The sequence below is a fragment of the Staurois parvus genome, unplaced genomic scaffold, assembly GCF_062004578.1.
Source record: "Staurois parvus isolate SC_StPar_1 unplaced genomic scaffold, SC_StPar_1.0 ptg000142l, whole genome shotgun sequence".
Taxonomy (NCBI): Eukaryota; Metazoa; Chordata; class Amphibia; order Anura; family Ranidae; genus Staurois; species Staurois parvus.
In genome coordinates this window covers 369,548-383,471 of record NW_028317938.1, presented here as the reverse complement: position 1 = coordinate 383,471, position 13,924 = coordinate 369,548, and the positions used below count along the sequence as shown (strand labels likewise).

Sequence of the window (13,924 nt, the reverse complement as noted above, 5' to 3'; positions counted from 1 at the left end):
AAATGGTGTCCTGGGATATTTTCTCTCAGATCTGGACCAGGGCATCACTGAGCTCCTGGACAGTCTGAGGTGCAATCTGGCGGTGTCGGATGGACCGAAGCAGGATATTCCAGAGGTGTCCTGTTGGATTTAGATCAGGCGAGTATGGGGGCTATTCAGTGGTAACAATTCCTCCATCCTCCAGGAAATGCCTGCATACTCTCACCACATGAGGCCGGGCATTGTCATGCTCCAGGTGGAAGCTGGGACCCACTGCACCAGTGTAGGGTTTGACAATGGGTCTAAGGGTTTCATCCCGATACCTAATGGCAGTCAGGGTGCCATTGTCTAGCCTATAGAGGTCTGTGCGTCCCTCCATGGATATTCCTCCCCAGACCATCAGTGATCCACCACCAAAACGGTCATGCTGAACTATCGTTCAGGCAGCATAAAGTTCTCCATGGCTTCTCCAGACCCTTTCACGTCTGTCACGTGCTCAGGGTGAACCTGCTCTCATCTGTGAAAAGCACAGTGCGCCAGTGGTGGACCTGCCAATTCTGGTATTCAGTGGCAAATGCCAATCAAGGTTTATGGTGCCGGGCAGTGAGCACAGGGCCCACTAGAGGACGTCAGGCCTTCAGGCCACCCTCATGAAGTCTGTTTCTGATTGTTTGGTCAGAGACATTCACACCAGTGGCTTGCTGGAGGTCATTTTGTAGGGCTCTGGCAGTGCTCTTTCTGTTCCTCCTTGCACAAAGGAGCTGATATCATCCTGCTTATGGGCTAAGGACTGTCTACGGCCCTGTCCAGCTCTCCTAGAGTAACTGGCTGTCTCCTGGAATCTCCTCCATGCTCTTGAGACTGTGCTGGGAGACACAGCAAACCTGGCAATGGCACATATTGATGTGCCATCCGGGAGGAGTTGGACTACCTGAGCAATCTCTGTAGGGTCCAGGTATCGCCTTATGCTACCAGTAGTGACACTGACCCTAGCCAAATGCCAAACTAGTGAAAAACAGTCAGAAAAGATGAGTAGGGGAAAAAAGTCAGTGGCGCCCACCTGTAAAACCATTCCTGTTTTGGGTGTTGTCTCGTTGTCCATTTAGTGCACTTGTTAATTTCATTAACCGCCAAAGCAGATGAAACGGATTAACAACCCCCCTCTGCTACTTAACTGACCAGATCAATATCTAAGGAGTTTAATTTACTTGATGCTATACTATGATTAAAAAGTGTTCCTTTTTTTTTTTGGAGGTGTGTGTATTTTTTATTATTATTTCTATTTTATTTTTTTTAAATAATATATAGTGCCTTGAAAAAGTATTTGTACCCCTTGAAATTTCCACATTCTCATGTTGCAACCAAAAACATAAATGTATTTTATTGGTATTTTATGTGATAGACCAACGCAAAGTTGCACATAATCGTGAAGTGGAAGGAAAATAACTGTTTTTCAAAATTTATTACAAATAAGTATCTGAAAAGTGTAGCGTACATTTGTATTTAGCCCCCTTTGCTCTGATACCCCGAACTAAAATCTAGTGGAACCAGTTGTTTTCAGAAGTCACCTAATTAGTAAATAGAGTCCACCTTTGTAATTTAATTTCTGTATAATTACAGCGGTTTTGCTGAAGCCCTCAGAGGTTTGTTAGAGAACATTAGTGAACAAACTGCATCTTGAAGGCCTCGGAACACACCAGACAGGTCAGGGATAAAGGTGTGGATAATTTTAAAGTAGGGTTAGGTTCTAAAAAAGTATTTGAAGCTTTGAACATCTCATGGAGCACTGTTCAGTCCATCATCTACCTAAACTGACAGGCCGGGCAAGGAGAACAATAATCAGAGAAGCAGCCAAGAGGCCCATGGTAACTTTGGAAGAGCTGTAGAGATCCACAGCTCAGGTGGGAGAATCTGTCCACAGGACAACTATTAATTGTGCACTCCACAAATCTGGCCTTTATGGAAGAGTGGCAAAAAGAAAGCCATTGTTAGAAGAAAATCATAAGTAGTCTCATTTGCAGTTTGCGAGAAGCCATGTGGGGGACACAGCAAACATGTGGAAGAAGGTGCTCTGGTCAGATGAGACCAAAATTTAACTTTTTGGAATAAAAGCAAAACGTTATGTGTGGCGTAAAACTAACACTGCACATCACCGTGAACACCCATCCCCACCATGAAACATGGTCGTGGCAGCATCATGTTGTGGATATGCTTTTCTTCAGCAGGGGCAGGGAAGCTGGTCAGAGTTGATGGAAAGATGGATAGAGCCAAATACAGGGCAATCTTAGAAGTAAACCTGTTGGAGTCTACACAAATCTTGAGACTGGGGCAAAGGTTCACCTTCCAGCAGGACAATCACCCTAAACATACAGCCAGAGCTACAATGGAATGGTTTAGATCAAAGCATATTCCTGTGTTAGAATGGCTTAGTCAAAGTCCAGCAAGACTTGAAAATTCCTGTTCAGATGTTCTCCATCCAATCTGACAGAGCTTGAGCTATTTTGCAAAGAGGAATGGGCACAAATTTCACACTCTGTGCACAGCTGGGAGAGACAAACCCAAAAAAGACTTGCAGCTGTAACTGCAGCGAAATGTGGTTCTAAAAAGTTTTGACTCGGTGGCTGAATACAAATGCACGCCATACTGTTTACATATTTATTTGTAAAAAACTTTGAAAACCATTTATCATTTTCCTTCCACTTCACATTTATGTGCCACTTTGTTGTTGTGTCACATAAAATCCCAATAAAATAAATTTACGTTTTTGGTTGTAACATAACAAAATGTGGAAAATTTCAAGGGGTATGAATACGTTTTCGCGTGTGCATATATGTTTGTGATATCTATATATATCTATATATATATAGATATATAAATATATATATATATATATGTGTGTGTATACACACGCGCACACATACTTTAGAACTAGCATACGGAACACATTTTCATGTGCTTTAAGTTGATCCTTTTTTTTTTTTTTTTTTTTTTTTTTTGGTAGCCAGAAGTTGTCTTCTGTTTTTTCTTAAAGAGTACTTTTTAATCATCTCTATAGGTTGCCTGGCCAGAACTCATGGCTATTCGGAAAGCCTGCATCAGTCTGGAGGAAGATTACAGACCTGGAATTACCTACATTGTTGTACAAAAGAGACATCACACTAGACTTTTTTGTGCTGACAAAACAGAGAGGGTATGTGGAGATGAAATTTTTTCCATTCGTAGTCCAATGGAGCTAGCTTTCATTCTATCCTTGCAGTTATTTGAATGGATATAGCTAAATTGATAAATGGATGGTTGTTATAGCTGGAAGAATTCTATACAATTAAGTAGGTTAACCGTTTAAGAACAGCCTTATAGTAGGTATACTGCTACAGGGCGACCCCTGTGCGCAAAATCACACACACAGTCACACGCACGCACGCGCGCACACACACACACACGTAATTTTGCATTTTTGGGTAGGGGGCATGCGCAAGCCGCAGGAGTCAATCACCAGGTCCCAGCCAGTGATTACCGGCGATCGCCGACGGGGAGGAGGGCTGCTTTGTTTACCAACGGTCGTCCTACCTGTCGGTTTGGGCACACTGCTCTGGATGGCTGTACACAGTGTGTTTACAGTGAAGTGCACACACACCCCCGCTCCCTAGTAAAACACTCTCATCATACAGTTAACCATTTGATTGCCCCTCATGTTAACCCATTTCTGCCCAGTGCCATTAGTAGTGTCAGTGCTTTTTTTTTTTTTTTTTTTTGAGCACTGATCACTGTATTGATGTCACTGGGGATGCCAGTGACACCAAGTCAGTTCCCCCCAGTGTCAGAATTCTCACTGCATTACCACTGCAGTCCCGCTAGAAGTCGCTGATCGCTGCCATTATTAGTATTAAAACAAAAAAATTCCAGTATCTATACCGCCATTTGTAAATGCTATAACTTTCACGTAAACCAATTAATTTACACGAATTGGGATTTTTTTTTTTTTTTTCAGCAAAGACATGTCGCAGAATACATTTTGTCCTAAATTTATGACGAAACTTGATTTTAAAAATTTTTTTACTGGACATAGCAAAAAGTCCAAGATATAATTTTTTTCTCCCAAAATTGTAATAGCGCAAAAATTTAAAAACACACACACGATCAAATAACACAAAAAGAAAGCTCAATTCGTGGGGAAAAAAAGGACGTAAATTTCATTTGGTTTAAGCGTTGCATGACTGCGCAGTTGTCAATTAAAGTAATGCAAACTGCTTCTTTAACTGTTTCCAGACTGCCCTATAGCAGAAATACTGCTACAGGGCGGCACGGGTGCGCAAAATCACGTGTGTGTGTGTGTGTATATATATATATATATATATATATATATATATATATATATATGTGTGATTCGCGTTCCCGTGGTTTTCACGCTCTTCCCAGATAGTGTCAGATTGCTTTTCAGTACACCAGTAATCACATTTAACTGCTTGATTGCCAGGAACACGCTCATACACAATAAACCTCCATTGCTAGTATAGTGTATGAACGGATGAATATCATTGATCAGATCAGCACTATACCAGCGTTCACATTAGTATAGTGTCCCCAAAAACACAGCATTAGCGGGATCAGCCCCGGCACCTGCCAGCACCTGCGTTTAGCCCCTACGCTTACCAGTGAGCATTATATAATTTAAATGACAACTTTGTGTAAAAATAAATAATAAAAAATGTTGTCATTTTCCTAAAACTTGTGAAAAAAAAAAAATCTTCTATGGACTCAATATGCCTCTCAGCAGATAGCTTAAGGTGTCTACTTTCCGAAAAGGGGTCATTTGGGGATGTTTGTACTGTCCTGATATTTTACCACCTCAAGAAATGTGATAGGCAGTCAGAAAGTAAAAGCTGTGTAAATTCCATTATCTATACCATAGTTTGTAGACACTATAACTTTCACACAAAGCAATCAATATACCCTTATTGGGATGTTTTTAACCAAAAACATGTAGCAGAATGTTTGGATATTTTTTAACCGAAATGAGAAAATATAGTTTTTTTTCCCCATAATTTTGTCTTTTTTTCAGTTTTTGCTCCGAATAGCAAAAAGAGGCCTGGTCATTAAGGGGGGTAAATCCTCAGGATGGCAAGTGGTTAAGGAAATAAATGGGAACACTCACCAGGTTGTGTGACCGCTCACCTTGATACTGGCAATCCATGTGACTTTGGAAATCTGAGAAAACATAAATAAACAAGCAGATCCTCACTGGATAGCACATAAGTTGTACAGCCTATCAAGCCTGACCAAAAATCTCTAGTTTAGATATATTTCTAAAGTTAATTTTGTCATCTGATGCGTTTTTTTTTTCTTAGGTGGGAAAAAGTGGCAATGTGCCTGCTGGAACTACAGTAGACAGCACCATTACACATCCATCTGAATTTGACTTCTATCTCTGTAGTCATGCTGGGATTCAGGTAGTGTATTTATAGCATGTACTTTTGATTTTGTTTGTCCAGAAGTCTGGAGTCTTTAATAGCTATTTGTGTAATATATATTCTTCCAGGGAACCAGTCGCCCATCTCATTACCAGGTCTTGTGGGATGATAATTGCTTTACAGCTGATGAGCTCCAATTGTTAACATACCAGCTGTGCCACACCTACGTCCGATGTACTCGTTCAGTCTCCATCCCTGCTCCTGCTTACTATGCTAGGCTGGTGGCATTCAGAGCAAGATACCATCTTGTGGATAAAGATCATGACAGGTGAGAGTGTAATGATCTGCAGTAGTAATACTTGACATAATGTCATATATCTGGTCATAGATCTACTCACATTACTACTGGGCAAGTAATTGGGAGGCACATATTGTCTCTTGTACCAGTTGACTAATATAGTACTGTAGATTTTTTATTTTTTTTATTTTTTATAGTAATTGTTTTTCAAAATTACACAAAGTCATTCTGAATGCCTACAATGTAGAATCCAGGGTCTAAAGGAAAAGGTCCACAATGGGTGTTTTGTAACATGCTAAATCTTCACTCTTTAGTTCTTAATAGTGCATCCTTAAAGATGTTTTTCAGCTGTTAGTAACCAAGCTGGTTCAAATGAATGATTGACTTCACTGCTAGATGTACTCACTGTGTACGCTGTATAAGCTGCATGTGGCATCAGCTTCATATAGTATACAGCACTGTGGTCGGCAGTGAGATGGGAACTTCCCTTCTCACTCCTGGAACAAAATAGTTGGACTGAGCACTGCTCAGCCATTCACAGTGAGCCTTTTATTCAATGAATCAATACAAATCTTCCTTTGACTGAGGTGGAGAGGCAGGCGGATGAAAATCCATCTCACTACAAGAACACTGTACTGTATACTTTATGTTGCTGATTTCACATACAGATTATACAGTGTACACATCAAATAGTGAAGGTAATGGTTCTCTCAACCAGCTTAGTTTCTTTGGACCATTTAAAGTTCACTAAAAGCTGGAGATCAACTTTAACCTCTTGAGACATAGCTGTGTGATCTACTATTCACATGTTTTTTTAATTGTTTAGTTTGCATTGCAGAAGTTTGTTATAAGTTACTACTTGCTGCATTGCTGAGTTAGTAGTCATGCACACTGGATGTTTTTACAGCTGCTATTTTTGGCTTTTGAAGTTTTTTCTACAGCCAGTAAACTCCAGCATGTTATCCTATGTGTCCATGCACACCTAGACTGTAATCAGTGTTTTTTGGCTGAAAAAAAAACTAGAACTAGTGGGTTTCTAGAGGAGTATTTTAGCTGTAAAACACTGCAAACCAGCGTTTTTTTAACTTTTTTTTTTTTACTGAAAAACACTGAAAACTGCTAAAAAGTGCAAAATAGAAAAAACACCACTAAACGCTAATACAAAAAACGCTAAAAAATTCACATTTTTAACCACTTGCCCTCCTGAGGATTTACCCCCCTTAATAACCAGGCCTCTTTTTGCTATTTGGCACTGCACTAATTCATCTGAAAATTGCGTGGTCATGCAATGCTGCATCCAAATGAAATTTACGTCCTTTTTTTCACACAAATAGAGCTTTCTTTCGGTGGTATTTGATCACCTGTGCGCTTTTTATATTTCACGCTATAAACAAAAAAAGACCAAAAATTTTGAAAAAAAATGATATTTTTTACTTTCAGCTATAAAAAATAAAAGTAAACTCAAAGTTGGTTATAAATTTAGGCCAAAATGCATTCTGCTACATGTTTTTGGTAATAAAAATCCCAATAAGTGTATATTGATTGCTTTGTGTGAAAGTTATAGCGTCTACAAACTATGGTATAGATACTGCAATTTACGGCATTTTTTGCTATACAGCGCTGCGCTAGTTTAACGGACAATTGCGCGGTCATGCAATACGGTACATAAATGAAATTTACATCCTTTTTTCCCCCAAATTGAGCTTTCTTTCGATGGTATTTGATCGCCTGTGCGGTTTTTATTTTTTGCGCTATAAAAAAAGGTTGACAATTTTGAGGAAAAAAAACAATATTTTGGACTTTTTGCTATAAAACATGTCCAGTAAAAAAAAATTTAAAAATCAAATTTAGTCATAAATTTCTGCCAAAATGTATTCTGCGACATGTCTTTGCTAAAAAAAAAAAAACCCAATACGTGTAAATTAATTGGTTTACATGAAAGTTATAGCGTTTACAAATGGCGGGAAAGATACTGGAATTTTAAATTTTTTTTAATACTAATAATGGCGGCGATCAGTGACTTATGGCGGCGATCAGCGACTTATGGCGGGACTGCGGCAGACATTCTGACACGGGGGGAACTGACTTGGGGTCACTGACATCCCCAGTGACACCAATTCAGTGATCAGTGCAAAAAAAAAAAAAAAACAGACACTGTACTAATGGCACTGGGGAGGAAGGGTTTAACTTTTTTATTTACTGAAAGGGTTAACTGTGTGAGGGGACTGTTTTACTAGGGGGCGGGGGTGTGTACTGCAGGGGAACACGCTGATCCGGAGAGAGAAACTCTTCTCTCTGGATCAACATGTTAGGAGCTGACAGGGGACTGACAGAAAGCACGGCTGCAGTGTAAACACTGCAGCCGTCCTCTCTGTCAGTGATTGCCACTAATCGCTGGGACACAGTAGGTAATGACCAGCCGTGACGCGACGACTGACACCCGCGGCCGCGATCGGCGGGATGGGCAGGGCGGGCACGCGTCTCGCGTGCGCCCCCTACCTGTTTTGCGAACGCACGTTTTAAAACGTGGTTTCGCCCAGCCGTGCCGACCTGCCACCGTATTTCTACAGTGGCTGGTCGGCAAGAAGTTAACGTAACGTTACACAGCTAACGTTACCAGCATTATTAAAACGCCCAGTGCGCATGGAGCCTTAGTCTGTTGTACTATGTGTAAGTAGGCTGTGTTGACAAAGACTTGTGGTTGTCCTTTAGGGAGTGTATACCTTTCTGTAACAGCACTTTTCAGTTGCTACTTGGGGGTTTTTGGGTCAAAATTCAGTCAGCCCTGGGAAAAAAGCAGGAAATGCCCCCTATAACAGCAGCTGGGCCCTGTTCTGTTTTATATACAATCCATTGCCAGCAAAAACTTTGTTTTGCACAGAGAATGAAGATTTAGAACCTGCTAAGTAACCGGTCATGCTGTGGTTTTGAGGTTTCTTCTAGTTTTCAGTTCATTTGAGTTGACATGGCAGAACAGGAAGTATTGGGAAATCTGACCATTATAATGTTGTCAAAGCTGTATTGTCTCAACTATAGAAGTATGGGTCCATTACTCTTTATGTGAAATTGTTGCACAGGTGCAGCCAGTAAAAGGAGCCAAGTCTGGGATGTCAATACTGTGGGTGGCTGCTGTTGCAAAAAAAGAAGTAAACATCGGGGGGGGGGGGGGGGGTTTGTATAAGATTAGCTTAGAGGGCAATAAAGGGGAGTGGGGCTTGGTTATTTTTGTAGTTTTGAAGTTTAGTACTCCTAAAACAAAGATGGTATTTGTGTGTTTTTGTTTTTTTAAATATCAAATTCATTAATAAAATGTAGCTGCTGCTTGGGTTTGACCAAAAGGAATAGCTTATCTGCCTAAATCCCAACACTTATACTGAGCTTTCCTGCAAGCCACTGAAAAATGTTCAGTCAAGCAGACTGGCTGCACCTTCGTTCTTGCTAGCAGATGAATATTGGGCACTTCAGAAGTGTCATAAGAGGATTCTAATATCTGTTGTATTCACCATCTCAAGATAAAGGGATGATGCATTTCATAGATCACACTTGAATAAATTAATATGTTGACGTTAACATTTTTTTTTCTCTTCTCCAGCGCTGAAGGAAGCCATGTTTCTGGACAGAGCAATGGTCGTGATCCACAGGCTCTGGCCAAAGCCGTGCAGATTCATCACGACACACAGCACACAATGTACTTTGCCTGACAGAGCAGCAGGACACCATACCAATCTCCATTTTCCTCAGAGCTCTGAAATGTATGGTTCAATCCAGTCTCCTGTTGTCAGGGATAGCGCTCTTGGCTTCCTACCAGCACACTTTGGACTTTTTGCACTGAATTTCTTCAGTCTCATCTTAATTGAAGAAAATAATTACTTGGTTTTGTTTCTACATTTTTTTTTTATTTAAGTATATCAAAAACTTCAACTGTCTTCTGATGCGTTGGACTGAACCTTTACCTCAAACCTTTCAAGATATCTGAAGATTTTGCTCCAAATGGTCACTTTTTATTTTTTCTTTTAAAAGCCAGCATTTCTTCATCTTTGGTTATAACAAAAGTTGTCATACTTGTCTTAACTTCACGCTGCTTTGTGAGTATATACATATATGGTAAAGTATAACTGTGTGGGGCCATAAACTTACTAAATGAGGTTTAGTCTTTACTGTAAAATACCTTTTTAAGTGATTTTGTTTTTTTACAGGTATCGCTGTCTGTCAGGTTCTTTACCATTGCAGCTTGTACTTTAGAGTGTGCAGGCTGCAAAACAATTGCACTATATTGCAGATTAATTAAATTAGTTTTTTTCTGTATTAAAATGAATGTGTAATATGAATAAGATTTTAATATAAGGGCCATGTGGTAAACACTGCCATTGGTTTTTAAGATGCAGATTGCCATTATTTTTCCGCTGCCCTCCCCAGGAAACCTCCACTTCCCAAAACCATATGTAAGTATTTGCCAGCACATGAAAATGCCCGTGTTATGCTGCTGTGATTTGATATAAAACCTTTTTACTTGTAGTAAGGGTGAGGTTAGGGATAATTTTTAGGCAATAAAACCTTTCTGTAGACTCACACAGCATTTATATGTAACTGTATTGTAGATGTAAACATCCCACTTTCTGTCTTAAAATGATTGGTGCAGCTTTTAAAGGATTCTTTGAAATCCCCTTAAAATTCATTTTAGTCCTTCAATGTATCTGAAAAGAAAGCATGTTGCCTATACAGACCAACAACATTTCAGCTGTTGCTCTTGAACTCTTTAGGAACCTGGATGCTGTTGGCAACATAAGCATTCATTTCAGGCTTTTTTTTTTATTTGGATCAGCATTTTTAAAATCTCACAAATGTCTTTCCCATGCCTCAGTTGCAAATAGTCTTTTAGTCCTCACTGCCAGCAGGGCAGGCCCTGCTATAGATCTTTTAGCCCTTTAAAATGTATGATCTAATGTAAGTAACTACAATTCAGTGGAATCCTCACAGTTTATACCAGCATTTTCACTTTGTGATGGATCCCCGAACACCAAAAACCAATGGGGTACTTACTGCACTTGCTACGTATGAACTTTTCTTTTAAATGAAAGTCTCTTAAAGTCCTTTTGACATGCTTTTCTGCCCGAATATTGCTGCATTTTTCTTTTTATTTCAGAAAGATGTCCAGTAAGTAGAGCTAGTGCTGTATCCACTGATTTGACAAATCCAGACCGCTAATAAACATTCTTATATCTCTGTAAATACCTCAAAGCATTTACTGCTTCAAACTGCTCTGTCCCCTCACCCCACCTTTTCTGCAGCATGGCTACAGGTTTGACCAGCACATGCATTTTTGTTTTTATTTTTGCAGTTTTTCATGTTTTTTTTTTTGTTTTTGTTTTTTTGTTTTTTTTGACACACAGAAACCAGATATACCTCACTGGGATAGTGGAAGTTTTGTCTTTTGTGGGGGGAATATTAATGCTGCTTTGAGCTTTGCTGCTTGGTAACCCCTTCAGTGCCAGGTGATGTCACTCTGCTTGCTTTCTATCTTTGGTTTTCCTCCATGCTTTAAAGCAGTGTATGTTTGTAAAAGCACTTGGTGTGTGTCTGTCGCATTCACAAGATATAATGGTAGCTAGCTTTTGCTTCATTTACTCCAGTTTTTCATCAACTTCTTGTAGTGGTATTTAAAACAACTTTATTTCAACCAGTCCCTTGGGATTGAAGGGGTTGTGAACTGCTCCTTGATGGCTAAGGTGACTTCACAGTGTTCATATATATACAGCATTTTTTTCACCTGTGCATCAGGCAACACATCGTATCTGTGCCATGAGTCTTGCAGATGTCACTGCAATGTCAAAGTTGCCTGCTTAAAACTGGGGAGGGTGGGTCTATTGCACGCTTTCTGTACAAATGTGTAAAACTGAGCCGGGACACATTCAAAATGTTAAAATGCAGATGTGAAAGTGGGTTATTACTTTTTAACCTACAAACACAGTCCTATGCTTTTATTTATTACTTTTCTGCATAGTTTTATGTAGGAAAAAGCAATGGGTAGGGTGGGATAGTACTACGTAGGGTTTATGTGTTTGTACATTTTTAAAACTTTACAGGTTGTGTTGCAGCAATACTATTGTGAACTGTTTGGACTTAACTATTAGCTGTTTTATTTAGGTGCAGAATGGAACACATTTTGACTGTGTCTGTTCAGAAATTGATAGGAATTTTGTCTGTGGAATGGACTTTGCTTAAAATTTAAAATTTCACAGACTAAAAGGATTGTGAGAAGTGATGCCCTGCTTAAGGTTTTCATTGCCAAGCAGTTTTTATTTTAAATGGGAGCAAATACCACAAGTTTTAGACTTCCAGATACTGCACTTAGTTATGAACTGCTGTGTCTATAAACTGCCATGAGACCATTGAATTTTGACTTTAGTGTGCACAAAGTGTGAACTTCAGGGTATAGCGAATACATCTGTTGGATCTATGTACTTCTGCTTATCCTTGTGTTAATAACATGTACAACAACATTGCATCTTCTGAAATAAGGCTGCAGAATTGCATAAGCAAATTGCAGATAATGAGAGGGGTTTACCATTTTACTTAATTATTGGTGTGCATTAAACAAGCACATGTATGATGCATGTATCAGCCTGTAGGGGGGAGGGGGGGGGACTGCAGCGCATGAACCATATGTTTTGAACACTTTTTTGATGTAGCAGAGAAAGGAATAGGACTATAGTGCTTATGACAATCTTATAAATTTAGGTCACATAGTTTGTGATGTTGAAAAAGGTTTGTGTCTGACCTTCAACTTGCTGATAATTTTACAGAAAGTTTGATCTTAAAGAACCATATTTTATTGCAATTAGTGGACCATGTATGTGGTGAGATGCTTAGAGTGTAACTTTTTTTTTTTTTTTATCTCTGACATGTATAGTTCCACTTTTGCCCTAATCTGCAAGAGCCACACTTCTGCTTTTCAAGAACCTGAGAAATATGTATTTTGCCTAAAATCTCCCTGAAGTGTCTAGTGTGCTAGGTGACACGTCTATGGTTTTACTACTTTGTGCTACTGAAAACGTAATAGTTAAGCACATGCTGAATTTTATCTTCATGGACTGCATACTTGGTCCGCTCAGTAACGCAAAGTATTGATGTTGAAGGGCCAACCTGAAAACGTTCACAAAAAGCGGTGGTAATCTCCATATTTTTCAGCACAGGATTTCTGTACAAGTGGCAAAAAGCTTCCACACAAATCCCACCCCCCCCCCCCCCCCCTTTGAAGTGTAGGTTATCTTCATCTTCCTACGCATGCTTAAGGCTGAATATGTGATGTACAGGGCTGTACAAGCTTAAAGATAACACCTGTTTTCCTTGAGGGCATTTACAAACTTTCTTTGGGCTAATTTTATGATCTGTGAGACATTTGAAAGGTTATTGTAATATCATGATTAATTTTTATTCTCCTAAAGAGTAAGAAAGATACTTTACCATGTTACTAATTTCTAGTGTTTTATGTGTAGAAATGGGATTTCTTGTACAGGAGTTTGCGTTTGACTTTTGATGTAAACTTTTGTTTCTATACTGTTGCTAGACTTGTAATGTTCAAATTGTGTTTTATGAAATTCTGAATGGATGTCTATAGCAATACGAGGTAAAATGAATTTTTTTGTTTTTTTAAGCTATTTAAGGGCAATTTAGCAGCCCATGTTGCTAGATTGAAATGCTGGCTGTATTTGTTTTTTAACCTTGCAGGGATATCATTTGTTTTTAATGTGTTTAAATGAAAATATATGGCAAAATGCCAAATAAAGGGTCTTATCTGTGTGTTTACTCTTGCACCATTTTAATGCTTTCATTTCCAAACAAAATGTAATGTTGGAAATCTAACTCTTAATTTTCCGCACATAAGACCAAAAAACATTAAATGTTTTCTAAAATGTGTCCAGTATTTGTTGTAATTTATATAATCAAACTGCTCAAACCTGAGGAATGTATATACAATGTCAGGCCATACACAATGTATTTCTGGATAGTTGGTAATAATGCAATAAATATGCTTGTAGGCATTTTACATCGGGGTGCAGAGCATGTTGGAAATATCTGTAACTATTGATAGTCTTGAATATCTAAAAGTGAAACTAAACACTCCTATACTTTACAGCCAAGGAAGCTACCATCTTAGTGTCTGTTTGATTTACAATTGCCATGATGCTGCATATGTGATTTAGTTATGACATCAGCCAATTAATGGCTTGACAGTTCA

General features: G+C 39.1%; 1 protein-coding gene across 1 annotated transcript in view; it reads left to right on the top strand.

Annotated features, from left to right (window-relative positions):
- Positions 1-13,602, top strand: part of AGO4 (argonaute RISC component 4) — a 151,916-nt gene extending 138,314 nt beyond the window's left edge. Inside the window, exons 15-18 of the mRNA XM_089673586.1 lie at positions 3,035-3,169; positions 5,325-5,426; positions 5,516-5,715; positions 9,278-13,602. Of these exons, the coding sequence (XP_089529712.1) occupies positions 3,035-3,169; positions 5,325-5,426; positions 5,516-5,715; positions 9,278-9,386 (546 nt within the window). The 3' untranslated portion in view covers positions 9,387-13,602. The remainder of the gene's footprint in view (positions 1-3,034; positions 3,170-5,324; positions 5,427-5,515; positions 5,716-9,277) is intronic.
- The last annotated feature ends 322 nt before the right edge of the window (positions 13,603-13,924 follow it).